This window comes from Oncorhynchus keta, chromosome 24 (assembly GCF_023373465.1).
Source record: "Oncorhynchus keta strain PuntledgeMale-10-30-2019 chromosome 24, Oket_V2, whole genome shotgun sequence".
In the NCBI taxonomy this organism is placed as follows: domain Eukaryota; kingdom Metazoa; phylum Chordata; class Actinopteri; order Salmoniformes; family Salmonidae; genus Oncorhynchus; species Oncorhynchus keta.
This window is the reverse complement of record NC_068444.1, coordinates 24,622,294-24,647,539: the sequence shown is the minus strand read 5'-3', so window position 1 is coordinate 24,647,539 and position 25,246 is coordinate 24,622,294. Positions and strand designations below refer to the sequence as shown.

The window sequence follows — 25,246 nt, the reverse complement described above, 5'->3', positions numbered from 1 at the left end:
TAGATTGATGAGGGGGGAAAAACCGTTTTTTAAATTTTAGAATAACCCTCTCTGACTTAATCCACATTTTGTTGCGTTGCAGCCTGAAAATTGGTTGAATACATTTTTTTTTTTTTTTAAATCCCAAAAATCCCATCCACACACAATACCCGATTTTGAAATGTTTGCAAATTTATTGAAATTAAACACAGTAATATGCCATTTGACATAGTATTCACACCCTTGAGTTAATACATGTTAGAATCACCTTTTGCAGTGATTTACATCTGTGTCTTTCTGGGTAATTCTCGAAGAGCTTTACACACCTGGATTGTACAATATTTACACATTTTATTATTTAAAAATTCTTCAAGCTCTGTCAAGTTGGTTGTTGATCATTGCTAGGCAGCCATTTTCAAGTATTGCCATAGAGTTAAGCCGATTTAAGTCAAAACATGGAATATTGTCTTGGTAAGCAACTCCAGTGTATATTCGGCCTGCTTATTGTCCTGTTGAAAAGTGAATGTCTCCCAGTGTGTTTTTAATTAAATTTTAATTTAACCTTTATTTAACTCGGCAAGTCAGTTAAATTCTTATTTACAATGACGGCCTACCAAAAGGCCGTCAGGCCTGGGATAATATATATATATATATATATAAATATAGGACAAAACACACATCACAACAAGAGAGACACAACACTACATAAAGAGAGACCTAAGACTAAAGACGTAACAAGGCAGCAGAACATGACAACACAGCAATGGTAGCAATGGTCGCAACACAACATGGTAGCAGCACAACATGGTAGCAACACAACATGGTAGCAACACAACATGGTAGCAACACAACATGGTAGCAACACAACATGGTAGCAACACAACATGGTAGCAACACAACATGGTAGCAGCACAGCAATGGTAGCAACACAACACTACATAAAGAGAGACTAAGACGAAAACGTAACAAGGCAGTAGAACATGACAACACAGCAATGGTAGCAACACAACATGGTAGCAACACAACATGGTAGCAGCACAAAAACATGGTACCAACATTATTGGGCAAAGTCAACAGCACAAAGGTCAAGAAGGTAGGGACAACAATACATCATACAAAGCAGCCACAACTGTCAGTAAGAGTGTCCATGAATGAGTCTTTGAATGAAGAGCTTGAGATGTTGGAAAGCCAACTGAACCAAGTTTCCCTGGAGGATTTTACCTGTGCTTAGCTCTATTCCATTTATTTTAATAGAAAAGAAAAACTACCTTGCTGATAACAAGCATACCCATAACATGCTACAAACTTAACTTTTTGTATTCAGCACAAAGTTCATTTATTTGCCACATTTTTTTGCAGTTTTACTTTAGTGCCTTATTGCAAACAGGATTCATGTTTTAGAACATTTTAATTCTGTACAGGCTTCCATCTTTTCACTCTCATTTAGATTAGTATTATGGAGTAACTACAATGTTGATCCATCCTCAGTTTTCTCCCATTACATCCATTAAACTCTACAACTGTTTAAAATCCATCATTGGCTGAGCAGTTTCCTTCCTATCCGGCAACTGAGTTAGGTAGGGCTCCTGTATCTTGTAGTGACTGGGTGTATTGATACACCACCCAAAGTGTTATTAATAACTTCACCATGCTTAAAGGGATATTCAGTGTCTATTTTTTTTAATGCATCTACCAATAGGTGCCCTTCTTTGCGAGGCATTGAAAAACCTCCCTGGTCTTTGTAGTTGAATCTGTGTTTGAAATTCAAAGCTCTGCTGAGGGGTACAGAGATGTTTTTTATTTTATTCTATTTCACCTTTATTTAACCAGGTAGGCAAGTTGAGAACAAGTTCTCATTTACAATTGCGACCTGGCCAAGATAAAGCAAAGCAGTTCGACAGATACAACAACACAGAGTTATACATGGAGTAAAACAAACATACAGTCAATAATACAGTATAAACAAGTCTATATACAATGTGAGCAAATTAGGTGAGAAGGGAGGTAAAGGCAAAAAAGGCCATGGTGGCAAAGTAAATACAATATAGCAAGTAAAACACTGGAATGGTAGTTTTGCAATGGAAGAATGTGCAAAGTAGAAATAACTCTATCAGAGAAGTAGTTGGTGAACCAGGCGAGGCAATCATTTGAGAAACCAAGGCTGTCGAGTCTGCCGATGAGGATGTGGTGGTTGACAGAGTCGAAAGCCTTGGCCAGATCAATGAATACGGCTGCACAGTAATGTTTCTTATCGATGGCGGTTAAGATATCGTTTAGGACCTTGAGCGTGGCTGAGGTGCACACATGACCAGCTCTGAAACTAGATTGCATAGCAGAGAAGGTATGGTGAGATTCGAAATGGTCAGTAATCTGTTTGTTGACTTGGCTTTCGAAGACCTTAGAAAGGCATGGTAGGATAGATATAGGTCTGTAGCAGTTTGGGTCAAAAGTGTCCCCCCCTTTGAAGAGGGGGATGACCGCAGCTGCTTTCCAGTCTTTGGGAATCTCAGACGACACGAAAGAGAGGTTGAACAGGCTAGTAATAGGGGTGGCAACAATTTCGGCAGATAATGTTTTAGAAAGAAAGGGTCCAGATTGTCTAGCCCGGCTGATTTGTAGGGGTCCAGATTTTTCAGGTCTTTCAGAACATCAGCTGAATGGATTTGGGAGAAGGAGAAATGGGGAAGGCTTGGGCGAGTTGCTGTTGGGGGTGCAGTGCTGTTGACCGGGGTAGGAGTAGCCAGGTGGAAAGCATGGCCAGCCGTAGAAAAATGCTTATTGAAATTCTCAATTATGGTGGATTTATCAGTGGTGACAGTGTTTCCTATCTTCAGTGCAGTGGGCAGCTGGGAGGAGGTGTTCTTATTCTCCATGGACTTTACAGTGTCCCAGAACTTTTTTGAGTTAGTGTTGCAGGAAGCAAATTTCTGCTTGAAAAAGCTAGCCTTGGCTTTTCTAACTGCCTGTGTATAACGGTTTCTAGCTTCCCTGAACAGCTGCATATCACGGGGGCTGTTCGATGCTAATGCAGAACGCCATAGGATGTTTTTGTGTTGGTTAAGGGCAGTCAGGTCTGGGGAGAACCAAGGGCTATATCTGTTCCTGGTTCTAAATTTCTTGAATGGGGCATGTTTATTTAAGATGGTTAGGAAGGCATTTTTAAAAAATATCCAGGCATCCTCTACTGACGGGATGAGATCAATATCCTTCCAGGATACCCCGGCCAGGTCGATTAGAAAGGCCTGCTCGCTGAAGTGTTTCAGGGAGAGTTTTACAGTGATGAGTGGAGGTCGTTTGACCGCTGACCCATTACGGATGCAGGCAATGAGGCAGTGATCGCTGAGATCTTGGTTGAAGACAGCAGAGATGTATTTAGAGGGGAAGTTGGTTAGGATGATATCTATGAGGGTGCCCGTGTTTAAGGCTTTGGGGGGGGTACCTGGTAGGTTCATTGATAATTTGAGTGAGATTGAGGGCATCAAGTTTAGATTGTAGGATGGCTGGGGTGTTAAGCATGTTCCAGTTTAGGTCGCCTAGCAGCACGATCTCTGAAGATAGATGGGGGGCAATCAGTTCACATATGGTGTCCAGAGCACAGCTGGGGGCAGAGGGTGGTCTATAGCAGGCGGCAACGGTGAGAGACTTGTTTTTAGAGAGGTGGATTTTTAAAAGTAGAAGTTCAAATTGTTTGGGTACAGACCTGGATAGAAGGACAGAACTCTGCAGGCTATCTTTGCAGTAGATTGCAACACCGCCCCCTTTGGGAGTTCTATCTTGTCTGAAAATGTTGTAATTTGGAATTAAAATTTCAGAATTTTTGGTGGTCTTCCTATGCCAGGATTCAGGCACAGCTAGAACATCCGGGTTGGCAGAGTGTGCTAAAGCAGTGAATAGAACAAACTTAGGGAGGAGGCTTCTAATGTTAACATGCATGAAACCAAGGCTATTACGGTTACAGAAGTCATCAAAAGAGAGCGCCTGGGGAATAGGAGTGGAGCTAGGCACTGCAGGGCCTGGATTCACCTCTACATCGCCAGAGGAACATAGGAGGAGAAGAATAAGGGTACGGCTAAAAGCAATAAGAATTGGTCGTCTAGAACGTCTGGAACAGAGAGTAAAAGGAGGTTTCTGGGGGCGATAAAATAGCATCAAGGTATAATGTACAGACAAAGGTATGGTAGGATGTGAATACAGTGGAGGTAAACCTAGGTATTGAGTGATGAAGAGAGAGATATTGTCTCTAGAAACATCATTGAAACCTGGAGATGTCATTGCATGTGTGGGTGGTGGAACTAATAAATTGGATAAGGTATAGTGAGCAGGACTAGAGGCTCTACAGTGAAATAAGCCAATAAACACTAAGCAGAACAGCAATGGACAAGACATATTGACATTAAGGAGAGGCATCCTTAGTCGAGTGATCAAAAGAGTCCAGTGAGTGGAGTGGTTGGTTTGGGGGTCACAGCGATTTAGACAGCTAGCCAGGACATCGGTAGCAAGCTAGCATAGGATGGAGGTCTGTTGTTAGCCACCTCTTGCGTTCTGTCAGTAGATTAGTGGGGTTCCGTGTGGTAGAGGGGATTTGTCCAAATCACACAACAACAAAAATAAAATAAAAACAATAGATATAGTTATAGAGGCCCAAGAAGAAACATAATAATAATAAAAATAAATAAATTGTCCGATTGTCTATTCTGAGAGCAGCCGGTAAGACAGCTAATGGTTAGCAGGCCGCAGATGGGCGTTCAGGTAACGTCGCGACGGAGGAGCCAGCCGGATCTTCTTCGGGTAGATAACGTCGGCAGTCCAGTTGTGAAGGCCCGGAGGGGCTCCGCGTAGGCAGTAAAACGGGTCCGGATAGGTGATTGCAGCCCAGGAGTGATTGACAGCCTACGGAGCTGTGAGGGGAACGGCACCTCAGTACCTCCAGGCTCTGATCAGGCCCTACACCCAAACAAGGGCACTGCGTTCATCCACCTCTGGCCTGCTCGCCTCCCTACCACTGAGGAAGTACAGTTCCCGCTCAGCCCAGTCAAAACTGTTCGCTGCTCTGGCCCCCAATGGTGGAACAAACTCCCTCACGACGCCAGGACAGCGGAGTCAATCACCACCTTCCGGAGACACCTGAAACCCCACCTCTTCAAGGAATACCTAGGATAGGGTAAGTAAGGGTAGGTAATCCTTCTCCCCCCCCAACAAGATTTAGATGCAAGTGGCTGTTCCACTGGTTGTCATAAGGTGTATGCACCAATTTGTAAGTCGCTCTGGATAAGAGCGTCTGCTAAATGACTTAAATGTAATGTAAATGTAGCTCCGGAGTAATTGATGTTTACTCCGGAATCGACGAGAGCAGATAGACACACGGATAGCAGCTAGCTAGCTGTGAGATCCAGGAATGAATGTCCAGAGAGCAGTTGAAATCCAAGGACATGAAGAGAAAAAATGGTCCGGTATGTTCCGTTCCGAGCCGCGCTGCGCCGTACAAAACTGGCGATAGATTTTCGAGCTAAAGGATAGCTGATGACCACAAACCGTGGTTAGCTGAATACTAACGGTTTGCCAGTAAAGAAGCTAACTAGCTTCTGAACTAGCTTCTGATTAGCTTCTAGCTAGCTCCTGGCTAGCTTCTGGTTAGTTTCTGGCTAGCTTCTTGGAGTTTCTGGCTAGCTTCTGGCTAGCTTCTTGGAGGATTGCAGATTTGAGGTAAATAATACTTATTTATAAATATAAATTGGTGAGGCGGGTTGCAGGAGAGTGTTTTGAAGATGAGTTGATGGAAAATAAAAGTAAAATGTATGTGAAAAAAAGTAGTAAATATATATATATATATATATATATATACAGGACACAACAAGACGAGGACAAAAGACATCTGAACTGCTATGCCATCTCGGGAAAGATCTAGTATTTTCTGTGCCGCAGTATGTACAGATTGCCAAAATCTGTCAATCTCTCTACAGCTCCAAAATACATGCATATAGGAGACATATCTGTTTTCATTCTATGGAGTGTAATAAAATTTGTGGGGTACGGAGATGAGGTAGTCATAAAAACACTTATTGCGCACAGTCCATGTAACTTATGTGACTTGTTAAGCAACATTTTTAGGCTTCCCATAACAAAGGGGTTGAATACTTATTGACTCAAGACATTTCAGCTTTTACATTATGTGGTATTGTGTGTAGGCCAGTTACCAGTAGACATGACTCTCTGAGATCCTGTTCAGATTGCTATTATATGAATAGATTCCTATTACCCAAGAGCAATTTTTAAAACATCTTTCAACTTTAGTGACATGTTTAAAAGCTTTTTGTCAAGTAAACACAGTCAGAGGAGGAATGTTGCAGCTGAGGAGAGATGGATGGATGAACTGTTGAACTTTCACATCAAAGGAAATGCAATAAAGGAGAGACAACCTGTTCTTAACTGGTATCTGAGGGCAGGATCACAGATCTGGACAGGAACCAGTATCTCGGTCTGATAAAGTAAAGCTACTGTATAAGGGATCGTTATATACCTTATGTTTCGGAATATACTGCAGCCTATAATGGGTCTTCAAGAATGGCAGTGGGCGTGGAAGATTTGATTTCCTCTTTACAAGTCTAGTACATTATTACCACCAGACCATACAGACTTAACTGCTGTAGCAAAATTAACATGTAACCTAATAACGTAATGAGGGTTATGTACGTGAAGATATTTTGTTTAAAAAAAAAACATGACAAAAGAGATGTCGTGCTCGTTCTACTACTGCCCATCTATTTAGATCAAGCTCCAGAACATGATGACCTGAGACTGAACCATTTAATAGATTGCAACATTAATTTCATAAATAGTCATCTGTTGCACATGTTAATCATGGAAATGACAAGGTCATCTGCTTTCCCTTTTAAGCTTAGCTAGTTATAATGCCCCCGGCATGCAATTCACCATTACATTTCTGTGGAACAATTAGCATCAGTGACAGATTATTCTCATACCCTCCTAATTATCATGCGGAATACCGGCTGCCAGAGCTCCATGAGATGAATTGCTCATGGTCTTTTTTCTCTCCGTGCCCCCACCCTGTCTGAGAGACAATGTAATTGTCTCTCAGACTGTACCAGTGTACCAGTGTTTCCCCTAGGAGTATTTTCAGCAGGGGTGGCAAAAGTAGCGGGAGATTTTTTTAAAATAATTTAAAAAATGTAGATTGATTTCTGGTGACTTTTTAAAAAAAGACTCCAAAATGCAAAAATGTAATTATGTTGACACCATCTGAAATATAACTGATGTGTGCCACTGCACTGTAGGGTGATGATGAGCAAGCAGTGGCTGAGCGCTCGTGGCTTTCATTCGGGCCACTGCTCACTCTGTTTGCTACAAATATAAGTTGTAATTTGTCTCTACTCTTTTTTTCAAATGTCTTTTTACTGTTGTTTTATTTCTTTACTTACATACACACACATACCTTCTTTTTTTCCAAGTCATTGGTTAGAGCCTGTAAGTAAGCATTTCACTGTAAGGTTGTATTCGGCGCACATGACAAATAAACTTTGATTTGATCTTAAAGGGATAGTGTGAGATTTTGGAAATTAAGCTCTTTTTCAATTTACTCAGATGAACTCATGGATATCATTTTTATGTCTCTGGCTGCAGTTTGAATGAAGTTTTAAGGTAGTTTTGCAAGCCATTGCTAACTAGCGTTGGCATAATGACTGTAAATGGATCATCTGACTATTGGTAACTAGAAAAAGGGCTTAATTGCCAAAATTGCACTATCCATTTAAAAGCTAAATTACATATTTTTTGGAGTGGTGGCAACTGCTGCTAAATTAATATAGGGGAAACACTGCTGTACTGTATATTTATTTAATCTCCTGTGTCTCTGATCTGGTTTGCAGGCAAGGTGAGGTGGCAAGACTTTGACCAGGACCTGTATGTCGGTGCTACTGTGGTGCGGCCGGGGCAGGATCCCTACGCTCGCAACAAGTTCAATCAGGTGGAATGTGACAAGCTCAGGATGGACCGTGGAGTCCCTGACACCAGACACGACCAGTAAGTCTTTATTCAACCTCTGTCATGGGTGGAATTAAGTAAGGAAGAAATGGGAACAGAATTAAATAATTTTCGCAAATTCATTGTGTTTTTACTGCAGTGAGTAGTAAAGTGATTAATCAGTGAACTTCCCCATTCGTAATGTCCTATGGGGAAGAACTGGGAACTCCTGCTGTCATCTGATTATCAGAAGGGCAAAATGAATCAAAGACAGAAGTATATAGTGTACATCTTTCTTGTTCCTCCCCCTTAACACGTAACAGGGTTTCTTCTGCTGGTGCCTCAATATAACCTAACTAAGCCTCACAAGAACACTGGACAGTCGAGCAGAGACCTTTTGGTGCAATCATCAAATCCAAATCAAATCAAATGTTATTTGTCACATACACATGGTAGGAGATGTTAATGCGAGTGCAACGAAATGCTTGTGCTTCTAGTTCCGACAATGCAGTAATAACCAATGTGTAAGTGTAAAGGGATGAAGAATATGTACATAAAAATATATGAATGAGTGATGGTACAGAACGGCATAGGCAAAATGCAGTAGATGGTATAGAGTACAGTATATACATATGAGATGAGTAATGTAGGGTATGTAAACATTATATTAAGTGGCATTGTTTAAAGTGGCTAGTGATACATTTTTACATACATTTTTCCATTATTAAAGTGGTTGGAGTTGAGTCAGTATATTGGCAGCAGCCACTCAATGTTAGTGGTGGCTGTTTAACAGTCTGATGGCCTTGAGATAGAAGCTGTTTTTCTGTCTCTCGGTCCCAGCTTTGATGCACCGTGCTGACCTCGCCTTCTGGATGATAGCAGGGTGAACAGGCAGTGGCTGGGTGGTTGTTTTCCTTGATGATCTTTATGGCCTTCCTGTGACATCGGGTGGTGTAGGTGTCCTGGGGGGCAGGTAGTGCCCCCGGTGATGCGTTGTGCAGATCTCACTACCCTCTGGAGAGCCTTACGGTTGTGAGCGGAGCAGTTGCCGTATCAGGCGGTGATACATCCCGACAGGATGCTCTCGATTGTGCATCTGTAAAAGTTTGAGTGCTTTTGGTGACAAAGCGAATTTCTTCAGCCTCCTGAGGTTGTTCTTCTTCACCACGCTGTCTGTGTGGGTGGACCAATTCAGTTTGTCCGTGATGTGTACGCCGAGGAACTTAACTTACTACCCTCTCCACTACTGTCCCGTCGATGTGGATAGGGGGGTGCTCCCTCTGCTGTTTCCTGAAGTCCACGATCATCTCCTTTGTTCTGTTGACGTTGATTGTGAGGTTATTTTCCTGACACCACACTCCAAGGGCCCTCACCTTCTCCCTGTAGGCCGTCTCGTCATTGTTGGTAATCAAGCCTACCACTGTAGTGTCGTCTGTAAACTTGATGATTGAGTTGGAGGCGTGCATGGACAAGCAGTCGTGGGTGAACAGGGAGTACAGGAGAGGGCTCAGAACGCACCCTTGTAGGGCCCCAGTGTTGAGGATCAGTGGGGTGGAGATGTTGTTACCTACCCTCACCACCTGGGGGCGGCCCGTCAGGAAGTCCAGTACCCAGTTGCACAGGGCGGGGTCGAGACCCTGGTTCTCGAGCTTGATGATGAGTTTGGAGAGTACTATGGTGTTACATGCTGAGCTGTAGTCGATGAACAGCATTCTCACATAGGTAGTCCTTTTGTCCAGATGGGTTAGGGCAGTGTGGTTGTGATTGCGTCGTCTGTGGACCTATTGGGGCGCTAAGCAAATTGGAATGGGTCTAGGGTGTTGGGTAGGGTGGAGTTGATATGGTCCTTGACTAGTCTCAATGCACTTCATGATGACGGAAGTGAGTGCTACGGGGCAATAGTCGTTTAGCTCAGTTATCCTTAGCTGTCTTGGGAACAGGAACAATGGTGGCCCTCTTGAAGCATGTGGGAACAGCAGACTGGGATAAGGATTGATTGAATATGTCCGTAAACACACCAGCCAGCTGGTCTGCGCATGCTCTGAGGACGCGGCTGGGGATGCCGTCTGGGCCTGCAGCCTCGCGAGGGTTTTATTCACATTGGACGCGGTGAAGGAGAGTCCACAGGTTTTGGTAGCGGGTCATGTCAGTGGCACTGTATTGTCCTCAAGGAGAGCAAAGAATTTGTTTAATTTGTCTGGGAGCAAGACGTTGGTGTCCGCGACAGGTTGGTTTTCTTTTTGTAATCCGTGATTGACTGCCATATACATCTCGTGTCTGAGCCATTGAATTGCGACTCTACTTTGTCTCTATACTGACGCTTAGCTTGTTTGATTGCCTTGCGGAGGGAATAGCTACACTGTTTGTATTCGGTCATGTTTCCGGTCACCTTGCCCTGGTTGAAAGCAGTGGTCCGCGTTTTCAGTTTCGTGCGGATGCTGCCATCAATCCACGGTTTCTTGTTTGGGAATGTTTTAATAGTTGCTGTGGGTACGGCATCGCCAATGCACTTGCTAATTAACTCGCTCACTGAATTAGAGTATTCGTCAATGTTGTTGTTTGACGCATTGCGGAACATATCCCAATCCACGTGATCGAAGCAATCTGGAAGCGAGGAATCAGAATGATCGAACTAGCGTTGAACAGACCTGAGTGCGGGAGCTTCCTGTTTTAGTCTCTGTCTACAGGCTGGGAGCAACAAAATGGAGTCGTGGTTAGCTTTTCCAAAAGGAGGGCGGGGGAGGGCCTTATATGCTTCGTGGAAGTTAGAATAACAATGATCCAGCCCTGGTAGCACAATCATTATGCTGATAGAATTTAGGGAGTCTTGTTTTCAGATTAGACCCCGGTTACAATGAATGCAGACTCAGGATATGTGGTTTCCAGCTTACATAGAGTCAAATAAAGTTCGTTCAGGGCCATCGATGTGTCTGCTTGGGGGGGAATATATGTGGCTGTGATTATAATCGAAGAGAATTCTCTTGGTAGATAATGCGGTCGACATTTCATTGTGAGGAATTCTAAGTCCGGTGAACAGAAGGACTTGAGTTCCTGTATGTTGTTATGATCACACCACGTCTCTTTAATCATAAGGCATACCCCCCCTGAACCTCTTCTTACCAGAGAGATGCTTGTATCTGTCGGCGCGATGCGTGAAGAAACCAGGTGGCTGTACCGACTCCGATAGCGTGTCTCGAGTGAGCCATGTTTCCATGAAGCAAAAAACGTTAGTCTCTTATGTCTCTCTGGAATGCTAACCTTGCTCGGATTTCATCAACCTTGTTGTCAAGAGACTGGACATTGGCGAGTAGTATGTTTGGGAGCGGTGCGCGATGTGCCCATCTCCGGAGCCTGAGCAGAAGACCACTTCGTCTGCCCATCTTACGGCGACGTTGTTTTGGTTTGCCGACTGGGATCCGATCCATTGTCCTGGGTGGTGGGCAAAACACAGGATCCGCTTCGGGAAAGTCGTATTCCTGGTCGTAATGATGGTGAGTTGACGTTGCTCTTATATCCAGTAGTTCCTCCCGACTGTATGTAATAAAACCTAAGATTACCTGGGATACCAATGTAAGAAATAACACGTAAAAAAACGAAATACTGCATAGTTTCCTAGGAACGCGAAGTGGCCATCCAACTAACGCAAATAACAGAGTAACAGCTACTTTGCTCTTATTCTGGCTGCACTGTTTGATGTGACTGTAAGTCGCTAGCAAGTAAGGAATAAGAACAAACGGCTGGGTCGCATCTCTGGCAGCCGGACCGATAGAATGGACGAGCAGCTGGCTTAGGTAGCAACCCTAGATTTGTGTCGAGACTATATCTTGTGGAAGGATGAAATAGTATGAATAAATTCATCAAAATAATATTTTTTATGAAAATATGTCAATCATTATTTGAATATGTTGGTAACCCGTTGTATAAAAGTGATAATTCCCTCGAAGCCGGTGTTTGGAGGATATATTTGCACGGTTTGCCGACCCTCGATTTCGTCTTGGGCCTAACAACACCCGTGCCAATATATCTTCCAAACACCGGCTTCGAGGGCATTATCACTTAGTTGTGGTCCAACGATGTCAATGTCCTGCTTGATTTATGTCTCTGGGTGGGCCAGGTCAATAGACCTTAGATAGATACTCCAGAGAGAACCTTCAGATAACAGGAATCCTACTCTGAAAGAGCTTCGTCCATTATCCCTGTCAGTTTAACATATTCATCTCACTCTTGTCATCCAGTTAAGAGAATCCCTGCTTTTTTATTTGCACCGGGAAACCTCTGTAGCCTCTCTCTTATACCCTCGGATTTCCATAATGTTTGAATTCCGGACTATACAAAGCAAATTAGCATGAGATTTATCTTCATGTGTGTAATGGATTCTTTATCTCTTTGGGAGGGTGTACATGGCCAAGTGGGTTGGTTTTTGAGTCAAATGGCTGTGACTAAGGCAGGTGCCCAGGGACTTCCCCAATAATGCAATATCATATTGAACTGGAAGTGCCCTTTACCGTTTTATATCTGATGCCCAGTCATCTGCCACTGCTTTGGGTATTCTGATGTCGAGGCCTTTTGGCCCCGTGGGACACAATGTGTTAAAAGAGAAAATATCGAAGATAGTGAAGGGGTGGCAAGGGGCAGGATGATCCATCAAAGTGGATACAATTTGACAAAGGACGGGTTGTAGAAGAGTGGGGGAGCACAGAAGCCAATGTGTTGGAATGCTAATGAGAGGGAGCGGTCGGTGGCTGTAACAATGTGGCTTTCCCTCTCTGGCATTCTGATCAATGTTTTCTGGTGGCCCAGGAGTCGCCCCTGCTCCACATTGGTGCCCTCATGTCAGCCCAAGGAGTGGTGCTCAAAGGTACAATTGATTATCCTGCGGTCGACCCCCCCGTGCTCCCCGGGACCTAGAGCACTATCCCTGCCCAGATGTCAGGACAGGAGGACAGGAGGGCAGGAGGGCAGGAGGACAGGAGGGCAGGAGGGCAGGAGGACAGGAGGACAGGAGGGCAGGAGGGCCAAATCCATATGTCAAAGAATTGTTGTTTTGGGCTTCAGCGGTGGATTGAAACGTCTGCTACTCCTTGTAAATGGAAACATGGTGTCTGGTATAGGACTTGTGTATGTTGATAAGATTACACCACTGATTCCTGGCAGGTTTTCGTGTTATTTTTCTGATACTTTACATAGCATGGACCAAATATGACATTGGCCAGATGTAGCAGGCATTGAAGCAATGTTTATTGAGCTACAACATTTTGATTTAGCTCAAATATAACATCTGATAAATATTCTCTACCGTCGATGCTCGTGGGTCATGTTGACAGCAGTGTTCTTCAGTGGCCACAAATTAATATATTGAGGTCAGCATTTCTGCCACTCTGTGAAAACACTTTCTCCCGCTTTCCCATCTGGCTGATGCAAATATAATAGTGGGTGGGCACTGTGCGGTAAACAAAACAAACATCTCTGGAAGTCGATACATATTTATAAGTCATTGCCGTCTGCAATTAAAGCCTGATTATTCAAAAACATGATTATGGTATTTGTGTGAGTAAAATATGTATTTGTGTGTCACTCAAAGCAGTTGCCTCTAGAATCTAGACAACTGCTCATACTGTACCTGCATATTTAATTGGAATTTTTGGCAATCATTCAGTTGACAGTAACAAATATAAAATGGCCATTTTTAACCATCCACAGGTTTAATCATCATTTTCTCTGCATAATGAATTATTTTCCTGTTCATTTCTCATGACATTTTTGCTGGACTTGGACAAACATTCTTGTCCCCGCATGTTCTAGATTAATCAGTAGCTTGATTACGGTTGTTCCTGAAGCTGCAGGACAAATACATTCCAGTCCAAAAAATAAGTAAATTGTGCTTCTTACATTAGATGGTGTTCTCAGAATTAATGTAAAATATCCAATTTATATACAGATTTTGGAATCACTAGGGAAAGCACTATAGTATTACTTAAGTCACCAGTAAGTAACGGCTTGGGGAGGCCTGTGGTGTTCTTAGCTAACACAGAGTTCACCATCTCTCGTTATCGTCTGTGGGTCCCACGAGCTAAAGAGCTGGAAGTTACTCAACTCTGTCTCTGCAAAGTACCTAAAATATGCTCTCGAAGTTGTAGGATGTGACTATCTCATTCATGTTTACAATTGGCTCATTAATCCCCCTCCTCTCCCCTGTAACTATTCCCCAGGTCGTTGCTGCAAATGAGAACGTGTTCTCAGTCAACTTACCTGGTAAAATAACAGATAAATAAAATAAAAAATAAAAATGTGTAATACATTAAGCATTTAGCCACTCCACCATACTGTACATAGGTCTGTGGTTTATGACTGGGGCAGGTATGCAGGATGTCTTGTCAGGGATGTCTGTGTCCCAGCACAGGCTTCCTATTGATCCTTCTAACAAGTCTGCCCATACTTTGTCAGGAGTTGCAGTTCAGGAACTGACACGTGCTTCTGGCTGTGGTCAGTGCGTCTGCAGGAAAGTTCTCCAAATGGAATGCAGGGTCACATCTGCCAATATTGCAGTCATCAGGAACCAGACTGTAATATTAGTAATCAGAAACCAGGCTGAATGTGAACATCGATATTTCAGCTTTTTGTCTTCTCTCCTCTGTTGTTATGTGGATGAGTATTGCAATGAGTGCTACAACAACAGCACACTCATCTGTGATTTCTCCCAAATGCCCTGTTTTCAGCTTTCACCCTGTCCTGTTAGTCTTAAAAAGGAAATGGGGAAGAATTCACAGTGATTGATTTGTTTACTCCAGAGGTACCGCATGCTGATTTAATTTCCCATGTGTCTGTAGAGAGCTGTAACTTCTAGGAGGGGATTGAATTGTATCTCTCACCTGTCAATGTGCCAGGTTCACAGTATGTGCTCCGGTGAAAGTTATTTAATGCTGAGGTCTCTGTATACATAGTTGCTGGATATCAGTGCCAGGGGGTGGCACATTGATTGGTTTGCTTCACCAGCTTGGCTCCTCTCACTGTGTGTGTGGGTTGAAGTATGTGAGGGTTAAATCTACGCCGGTTCACCATATATGGCTGTAGTTGTCAGTGTATTTGAACCAGGGATAGGTTTCCTCTGTAATTGACATTAATGTGGTTCTGACTGATATGATTCGGTGAAAACAATCTTTATTGTGCATATTGGTTTCCAGGACACTGCAGGATTAGGCCAGTGTCTTTGAAAGTTTCATGTCTTCTTCACTGAGAATTGAGTTGCGTTCTCCCAGTGCCTGGCTGAAACAGTTGGCATGCGAGTGAAAGAGGACCATTTCTCATTTTCAAGATGAGGGAGGACCTTGTATGCTTGCTTGTGGTCTAGGACTTTATCATCCCTAGTGGCGAAGAAGACGTGTTGATGGAAGTTGGGCATTTCAAGTCTTAATGACACCAACAAAAAGGAAAGCAGTTGCATGGTTACGTGCTTGTTTATAGCCTCGTATAGTTCGTTAAGTGCCAGGTTGTTGATTTTCTCGTCCTGATGTATGTATGTATGTATGTATGTATGTGTGTATGTGTGTATGTATGTATGTATGTATGTATGTATGTGTATGTATGTGTGTGTGTGTGTGTGTGTGTGTGTGTGTGTGTGTGTGTGTGTGTGTGTGTGTGTGTGTGTGTGTGTGTGTGTGTGTGTGTGTGTGTGTGTGTGTGTGCATGTAAATGCATACATACAAATTGGTCTACACGGACAAGTTCTGGCCTGGTTTAGATCTTATCTGTCGGAAAGATATCAGTTTGTCTCTGTGAATGGTTTGTCCTCTGACAAATCAACTGTAAATTTCAGTGTTCCTCAAGGTTCTGTTTTAGGACCACTATTGTTTTCACTATATATTTTACCTCTTGGGGATGTCATTCGAAAACATAATGTTAACTTTCACTGCTATGCGGATGACACACAGCTGTACATTTCAATGAAACATGGTGAAGCCCCAAAATTGCCCTCGCTAGAAGCATGTGTTTCAGACATAAGGAAGTGGATGGCTGCAAACGTTCTACTTTTAAACTCGGACAAAACAGAGATGCTTGTTCTAGGTCCCAAGAAACAAAGAGATCTTCTGTTGAATCTGACAATTAATCTTAATGGTTGTACAGTCGTCTCAAATAAAACTGTGAAGGACCTCGGCGTTACTCTGGACCCTGATCTCTCTTTTGAAGAACATATCAAGACTGTTTCAAGGACAGCTTTTTCCCCATCTACGTAACATTGCAAAAATCAGAAACTTTCTGTCCAAAAATGATGCAGAAAAATTAATCCATGCTTTTGTCACTTCTAGGTTAGACTACTGCAATGCTCTACTTTCCGGCTACCCGGATAAAGCACTAAATAAACTTCAGTTAGTGCTAAAAACGGCTGCTAGAATCCTGACTAGGAAAAAAAAAAAAAGAATTGATCATATTACTCCAGTGCTAGCCTCCCTACACTGGCTTCCTCTCAATGCAAGGGCTGATTTCAAGGTTTTATTGCTAACCTACAAAGCATTACATGGGCTTGCTCCTACCTATCTCTCTGATTTGGTCCTGCCGTACATTCTTACATGTACGCTATGGTCACAAGACGCAGGCCTCCGAATTGTCCCTAGAATTTCTAAGCAAACAGCTGGAGGCAAGGCTTTCTCCTGCAGAGCTCCATTTTTATGGAATGGTCTGCCTACCCATGTGAGAGACGCAAACTCGGTCTCAACCTTTAAGTCTTTACTGAAGACTCATCTCTTCAGTGGGTCCATAATTTGCAAATAAATTCATTAGAAATCCTACAATGTGATTTTCTGGATTTTTTTTCTTCTCATTTTGTCTGTCATAGTTGAAGTGTACCTATGATGAAAATTACATGCCTCTCTCATCTTTTTAAGTGGGAGAACTTGCACAATTGGTGGCTGACTAAATACTTTTTTGCCCCACTGTGTGCATATATATATAGCAGTCACAATAACAAATGAAAACTGTCTGTGGAGGTAAAAGGGGTGGCATTTGACCATCAGGTATTCCAAGATAGGTGAACAATGGGTCGAGACTTCCATTGCGCTAAAGTCGGCACACCATTTGCTGTAGATGAAGAAGCATACCACTCCCCCTCTCAATTTCCCTGAATCCGATGTCCTGTCCACTCGGGGGAATGGAGAATCCATCGAGTTGGATAGCCTTCACCTTGCCAGGGCTCACCCTCTCTTGCCTTTCTTTCGCCGGCGTTTCCTCTTGGATAGCCTGAAAATTGAGTCGGAATTACACAAAGAGACCACGGCAGATGAGATGAGATACATGTTATGTAATGATAAACGGCAGGAGTATCACAAAATAGCAAAGTTGGGTCCGAGCTCGCAAGATGACAGCCATACAATACGGCGCCATCTTTCCTGTCTCTGCACTGTCTGCAGCTGTCTGCAGCTGTCTGCAGCTGTCTGCACTGTCTGCAGCTGTCTGCACTGTCTGCAGCTGTCTGCAGCTGTCTGCAGCTGTCTGCCCAGCACCATTGAACACTTAGATGAGAGATTCCGCCTCCTCTGATTCTTGTCACAACAGATGCCTTTTATTTCTGTGTCCTTTTTTGTTGTTGACCAGTTTAAATTGCTTGGCTTCTTTAATCTTCAGACAGACCATTAACTTGGATGGCAGGAGACATGGAGGCCGCAGGTCTTAATTGGAATGTTTTATGTATTGTCTGTTGTCGACCCAGCGTGGACTCTGTAACCGCAGTCTGCCGTTTTGGCCACTCTCTCCAATTCTAATGAAGCGTTCTCAGTGTACACTGCCGGAAACATATTTAATGAGGGAGGTGCGCCAGTTACATTGAGGCGCTGAACGGCCTGCACGTGAGGCCACCAGAGGACCAGGCAGCAGACTATACAAAGCAACTCATCAGCTGTGCTTGTTTTTAATTTGTGCTTATCTTTTTTATCCCCTCCCTACAGTATCTTGTTACTGACACCTCATTTTAATTACATAGCTCAGAGGGACCTAAATGACATGCCATACATGAAGTATGAAGCCTAATTGTTGTCTGTGCAATGAAAAGGGAGTGCCACAGTTTTTTTCGATGGTACAGCAAGACGGTGTCAAGGGCTTGGTTAAGCCTGGGATGGTTTACTAGACTGGTTTAGATCCATTTGAAAAACAGAGAAGCAGCCTTCAGCATTGACTGCGAATGCAGTCCTAACAGTAATGTGGGTTAGGAATTTAAGTATTTATATTTGAAATACTTGTTTTCTGTATATTTTAGTATTTTCAAGTGACGTGTCCAATTCACCTTCTATTTTCAAATAGCTTACTTTTTTCCAAATAAATGTCTAATACCCCTAAGACCAACCAGACCTGGGTTCAAATGCTTGGGGTATTTTTAAATATTTGTATTTGAAAATACACAGAGTATTTTCAGTATTTGAGTATTTTTCTTGGCCCGGATGATACAGTACTTGCTGTGCTCTGTACTATGTGGACTACTCCCATAGTTGACCTCTGCTCTGGGAACTATGAGCAGCTATTTTTTGCCTGGAGTGATTCCTGCTAAGGGAGAGTCGTGTCTTGTCTTGTAACTCCTTTAGGAAGCATTGATTGACGTCAAAGTCTTACTCTTGTCCCTCCATTTCTCCATCTTCTCTCCAAGGAGGCTCGTCATGGGCAGTCTCTGTGTCGATGGGTTTGACTTGGGGAACCTCTTATGCTCTCACCCATACTCAAAGCCAAAGCTGCTGGTGACTGGACTCTAGCGGATTAGCCCATCTCCATCATATTGAAATCTCAAGGGGCTTGTCTGAGCCTCCATTGCTTAAGCAAGCAAGACTTGCTGTCGATCACATCTTCACCAAACCGTCACAAGAGTGTGTGCAAAATAGAGCCTATTTTTATGTAGGATACAGATCGAATACATTGGTCTGGGTCCGGAGATTTAAACTCCAAAAGCTAAAGTTATTCAGCCAGCGTGTTGGAGCACACAACACCAGCTAATTTTACAATCTTGTTTAAAGGTAGATAATTGGTCCTTTTTGGCCATTGAGTGTGTTTTCAGTGCCCTAATGAATTTGCGTGTTTTCCTGTCTCCTTCAGCTGCCGGCATAAACAGTGGAAGACTGAGCTGCCTGCTTCGAGTGTGGTCATTACCTTCCACAATGAGGCCCGCTCAGCTCTGCTCCGCACCGTAGTCAGGTGAGTGCACACACACACACCACACCACACGCACACGCACACACAGGCTAGGCCTGGAGATACTAACCCATGTCTAACCCTCTCCTCTCCCTCCCTCCCCCTCCAGTGTTCTTAAGAAGAGTCCCCCACACCTTGTCAAGGAGATTATCCTGGTGGACGATTACAGCGACAACCGTGAGTTTCTGTTTGATGAGTGGCCTTAACTCTCTCTCTTTTGCCCTGTGCCTCTGTCACTCTGGATCAGTACTGGCACTGGTTTAGAGGTTCCAGGCCCTTCTCTCCCCCACCACCCAGTCTGTAAACTAAAGCCCCTGTCCTGAACCATTGTTGAGCCTCCCTCCCTCTCAACTCTGGGTGACCCCCGAACCTAAGGGCACATGCCTCTTGCTTGAGCTTTGATGGCTGTGCACTCCAGACATCACACCTATCATATGTGTAATGAATTTCCTCCTCTTCTTCCGAAGAGGAGAGGCGAAACGGATCAGAGGACCAATACGCGGCGTGGTAATTGTCCATGGTTCTTTTTTAATGCGTAAAGGTACACATGAACAAACTAACAAAAAACAAGAAATGTGAAAAACTCAAAACAGTCCTATCTGGTGCACACACAGAGACAGGAACAATCACCCACAAACACACAGTGAAACCCAGGCCACCTAAGTATGATTCTCAATCAGAGACAACTAATGACACCTGCCTCTGATTGAGAACCATACTAGGCCGAAACATAGAAATAACCAAAACATAGAAAAACAAAACATAGAAAAACAAAGACTGCCCACCCAACTCACGCCCTGACCATACTAACTAAATACAAAACACAGGAAATAAAGGTCAGAACGTGACAGTACCCCCCCCCCCCCAAAGGTGCGGACTCCGGCCGCAAAACCTTGACCTATAGGGGAGGGTCTGGGTGGGCATCTGTCCGCGGTGGCGGTTCTGGCGCGGGACGCGGACCCCACTTCACCATTGTCTTAGTCCGCCTTATTGTCCGCCTCCGTGGCTTTCTCACCATGGCAACCCCTCTCAATGACCCCACTGGACAGAGGGGCAGAAGCTCTGGACAGAGGGGCAGAAGCTCGGGACAGAGGGGCAGAAGCTCTGGACAGAGGGGCAGGGGCTCTGGCGCCTCTGGGCTGAGGGGCTCTGGCGCCTCTGGGCTGAGGGGCTCTGGCGCCTCTGGGCTGAGGCGCCTCTGGGCTGAGGGGCTCCGGCAGCGGCGCCGGACAGGCGGGAGGCTCCGGCAGCGGCGCCGGACAGGCGGGACGCTCCGGCAGCGGCGCCGGACAGGCGGGAGGCTCCGGCAGCGGCGCCGGACAGGCGGGAGGCTCCGGCAGCGGCGCCGGACAGGCGGGACGCTCCGGCAGCGGCGCCGGACAGGCGGGACGCTCCGGCAGCGGCGCCGGACAGGCGGGAGGCTCCGGCAGCGGACAGGCGGGAGCACCTGCAGGGAGGAGACAGAGAGACAGCCTGGTGCGTGGAGCTGCCACAGGAGGCAGCGGCGCCGGACAGGCGGGACACTCCGGCAGCGGCGCCGGACAGGCGGGAGGCTCCGGCAGCGACGCCGGACAGGCGGGGCGCTCCGGCAGCGACGCCGGACAGGCGGGACGCTCCGGCAGCGGCGCCGGACAGGCGGGAGGCTCCGGCAGCGGCGCCGGACAGGCGGGACGCTCCGGCAGCGGCGCCGGACAGGCGGGAGGCTCCGGCAGCGGCGCCGGACAGGTGGGACGCTCCGTCAGCGGCGCCGGACAGGCGGGAGCACCTGCAGGGAGGAGACTGAGAGACAGCCTGGTGCGTGGGGCTGCCACAGGAACCACCAGGCTGGGGAGACCTTCAGGAGGCTTGGTGTTAGGAGGAGCCTGAAAGACCGGGCTGTGGGGAGCACTGGAGCTCTGGTGCGCAACCTTGGCACCACTTCCCCAGGCTGGACAACTACTCTAGCCCGGACCCTCCAGAGTGCAGGCACAGGTTGAACCGGGCTGTGGGTAAGCACGGGAGATCTAGTGCTTACTACACGCACCTCTCCCCTAGGCTCCACTCCCACAGTTGCCCGGTACGAGCGGAGCGCAGGCAGAGGACACACTGCACCCTCCCAGCGCCCGGAGACACAGCACGCAGAGCCGGCGCAGGATAACCTGGACCAAGACTGCGTACCGGCGACCAGACCCGCTGAGCAGGCACCATACGCCCTGGCTCAATGCCCACACTCGCATGGCACTTTCGGGGCTGCCCTATAGCGCACCGGGCTATGGACACGCACTGGCGACACCGTGCGCTTAACCGCATAACACGGTGCCTGACCAGTAATGCGCTGCTTATCATAAGCACGAGGAGTGAGCTCAGGTCTGCTACCTGGCTTAGTACCACACCTCGTGTGCCCCCCAAAAAAAAAAAAAAAATTTGGGGCTGCCTCTCGTACCTGTCGCACTGCCGTGCTGGCTTCGCCAACCTCATTCTCCTGTAACCTTCCTTGCATTGCTCCATCGAATCCCAGGCGGGCTCCGGCACTCTCCCTGGGTCGACCGCCCACCTATCTATCTCCTCCCAAGTTGTGTAGTCCAGATTCTGCTCTGATGCTGGCCGCTGTTGTTGCTGCTGCTGCTGCTGTCGTCGCTGTCCTTTACCACGCCGCTTGGTCCGATTTTGGTGGGTGATTCTGTAATGAATTTCCTCCTCTTCTTCCGAAGAGGAGAGGCGAAACGGATCAGAGGACCAATACGCGGCGTGGTAATTGTCCATGGTTCTTTTTTAATGCGTAAAGGTACACATGAACAAACTAACAAAAAAACAAGAAATGTGAAAAACTAAAAACAGTCCTATCTGGTGCACACACAGAGACAGGAACAATCACCCACAAACACACAGTGAAACCCAGGCCACCTAAGTATGATTCTCAATCAGAGACAACTAATGACACCTGCCTCTGATTGAGAACCATACTAGGCCGAAACATAGAAATAACCAAAACATAGAAAAACAAACATAGACTGCCCACCCAACTCACGCCCTGACCATACTAACTAAATACAAAACACAGGAAATAAAGGTCAGAACGTGACAATATGTTTTTTTTTATTTCCCTCTATAGTTTTCATCAAGGTCTCTTGTTGCACATTAAAGTGTTTTGAGATAGATTGAAGCTACTTTGATATTTGAGTCGTTCTAGAGTTGTTGTCCGTCAGTGTCTGGGCCACTGCGTAAACCTTTGGTCCCTCTTTATATGATACAGAACTGAATGAAGTCTTCATAAACCCATTACAAGGCCTTGACACCTCCACAGGTCTGATGTTTCTTTGACATGTATATAGTTGGTTTATTTTAATAACCTTTGGTGTCTCGTGGTTCAGCGGAGGATGGAGCCTTGTTGGGGAAAATTGAGAAGATCCGGGTTCTTCGAAATGATCGCCGAGAAGGTGAGTGGACAAATGGGAAAAGGAATAAAACTGTTAGTTGGAAATGAGTGGTCAGGCTTCATTCATCATAGTATTTGAATCCCATTTTTATTGACCTTGCCCAACGCTGCATGTACCTTAATCAGTGATTTGCCAGTTGTAAAAGCAGATAAATATTATTTGGGCTAGGAAAGGTTTGAGTTTAAAACAGAGTCCTGATTGTTAGGGCAATTCTCATGAAAAGCACTGAACAGGTTTATAGGGGCTAACGGGGAGAAAATATACACTCCAGAACAATGAAGAGTTTATAACAAGCAGAGTTTATTTTTGAAAAGGGCTTTGTGTGCTGTCCAATAGAAAGAACATTGGGCCAAAAAATACCTGGCTGCAGTCCTCTGTTCATTATCGCTATCTCTGCAAAACTGATTACCTCATTTAAAACTCCACAATCGCACACTGCCCCTTCAACCAATTAAGCATGAATTTAATTATCGAACCCGGGATCAAAGAAAGTTAATATGAGCTAGCACTTCAGCAAAGATACTAGATGACTTCAGAAGTACATTAAAACGTACTAATTAAATACACTGAGTTTACAAAACATTAAGAACACCTTCTTAATATGCAGTTCCACCCCCCTTTTTGCGCCGTCAGAGCATGGACTCTACAAGGTGTCAAGCATTCCACAGGGATGCTGGCTCATGTTGACTCCAATGCTTCCCACAGTTGTGTCAAGTTGTCTGGATGTCCTTTGGGTGGTGGACCATTCTTGATACACACAGGAAACTGTTGAACGTGAAAAACCCAGCATACCCCGTTCAAATGCAATCTTTTGTCTTGTCCATTAACCCTCTGAATGGCACACATACACAATCCATGTCTCAATTGTCTCTAGGTTTAAAAATCATTCTCCTCCAATTCATCTTCACTGGATAAATCAAGTGACATCAATAAGGGATCATAGCTTTCACCTGAATTCACCTGGTCAGACGATGTCATGGAAAGAGCAGGTGTTCCTAATGTTTTGTACACTCATTGCAGGTATCACTTTAATAATTTAACCATATTTTGGTGATATGCACATCCCAAACTTCAGAGAACCGGTGTTGGGCAATAAGTATACTTAGATAAAGAAGTTAGAGCCTCGCACACATGAATAGCCAATTGTGTATTTGTAGATTACATCATGTTGTTGACACCTCCACAGGTCTGATGAGATCTCGGGTGAGGGGGGCCGACGCAGCCACTGCCAGTGTTCTCACCTTCCTGGACAGCCATTGCGAGTGTAACGAACACTGGCTGGAACCGCTGCTGGAGAGAGTGGCTGAGGTCAGTGTGTCCCACAGTCACAGAACACACACCTGACATTGAGTGCTGCTCACTGTGCTGATCTGTTGAGTTGTTGTGTTGGCAGAGAGAGGAGAGCGCACCTGGAGATTTCTCAGGCAGGAAGACAGACACAAAGACATGCAGACACTGACAGGGGACAGGTGGACGGACGGACGGACAGACACAATGACGGACAGACAGACAGACACAATGACAGACGGACAGACAGACACAATGACAGACGGACACAATGACAGACGGACAGACAGACACAATGACAGACGGACAGACAGACACAATGACAGACGGACAGACAGACACAATGACAGATGGACAGACAGACACAATGACAGATGGACAGACAGACACAATGACAGATGGACAGACAGACACAATGACAGATGGACAGACAGACACAATGACAGATGGACAGACAGACACAATGACAGATGGACAGACAGACACAATGACAGATGGACAGACAGACACAATGACAGATGGACAGACAGACACAATGACAGATGGACAGACAGACACAATGACAGACGGACAGACAGACACAATGACAGACGGACAAACAGACACAATGACAGACGGACAGACAGACACAATGACAGACGGACAGACAGACACAATGACAGACGGACAGACAGACACAATGACAGACGGACAGACAGACACAATGACAGATGGACAGACAGACACAATGACAGATGGACAGACAGACGGACAGACAGACGGACAGACAGACACAATGACAGACGGACAGACGGACACAATGACAGATGGACAGACAGACACAATGACAGATGGACAGACAGACACAATGACAGACGGACAGACAGACACAATGACAGACGGACAGACAGACACAATGACAGACGGACAGACAGACACAATGACAGACGGACAAACAGACACAATGACAGACGGACAAACAGACACAATGACAGACGGACAGACAGACACAATGACAGATGGACAGACAGACACAATGACAGATGGACAGACAGACACAATGACAGACGGACAGACAGACGGACAGACAGACGGACAGACAGACACAATGACAGACGGACAGACGGACACAATGACAGACGGACAGACAGACACAATGACAGACGGACAGACAGACACAATGACAGACGGACAGACAGACACAATGACAGACGGACAGACAGACACAATGACAGACGGACAGACAGACACAATGACAGATGGACAGACAGACACAATGACAGACGGACAGACAGACACAATGACAGACAGACGGACAGACAGACACAATGACAGACGGACAGACAGACACAATGACAGACGGATGGACAGACAGACAGACACAATGACAGACGGACGGACAGACAGCCAGACACACTGATGGATAAACACACTGACAGACATTG

General features: G+C 45.3%; 1 protein-coding gene across 3 annotated transcripts in view; it reads left to right on the top strand.

Annotated features, from left to right (window-relative positions):
• galnt2 (UDP-N-acetyl-alpha-D-galactosamine:polypeptide N-acetylgalactosaminyltransferase 2) overlaps nucleotides 1-25,246 on the top strand; it is a 102,555-nt gene that overhangs the window by 68,073 nt on the left and 9,236 nt on the right. For all 3 annotated transcript variants that reach the window (XM_035801178.2, XM_035801175.2, XM_035801177.2), the window contains exons 3-7: nucleotides 7,863-8,016; nucleotides 19,024-19,122; nucleotides 19,229-19,296; nucleotides 22,470-22,535; nucleotides 23,722-23,843. In XM_035801178.2, the coding sequence (XP_035657071.1) occupies nucleotides 7,863-8,016; nucleotides 19,024-19,122; nucleotides 19,229-19,296; nucleotides 22,470-22,535; nucleotides 23,722-23,843 (509 nt within the window). The remainder of the gene's footprint in view (nucleotides 1-7,862; nucleotides 8,017-19,023; nucleotides 19,123-19,228; nucleotides 19,297-22,469; nucleotides 22,536-23,721; nucleotides 23,844-25,246) is intronic.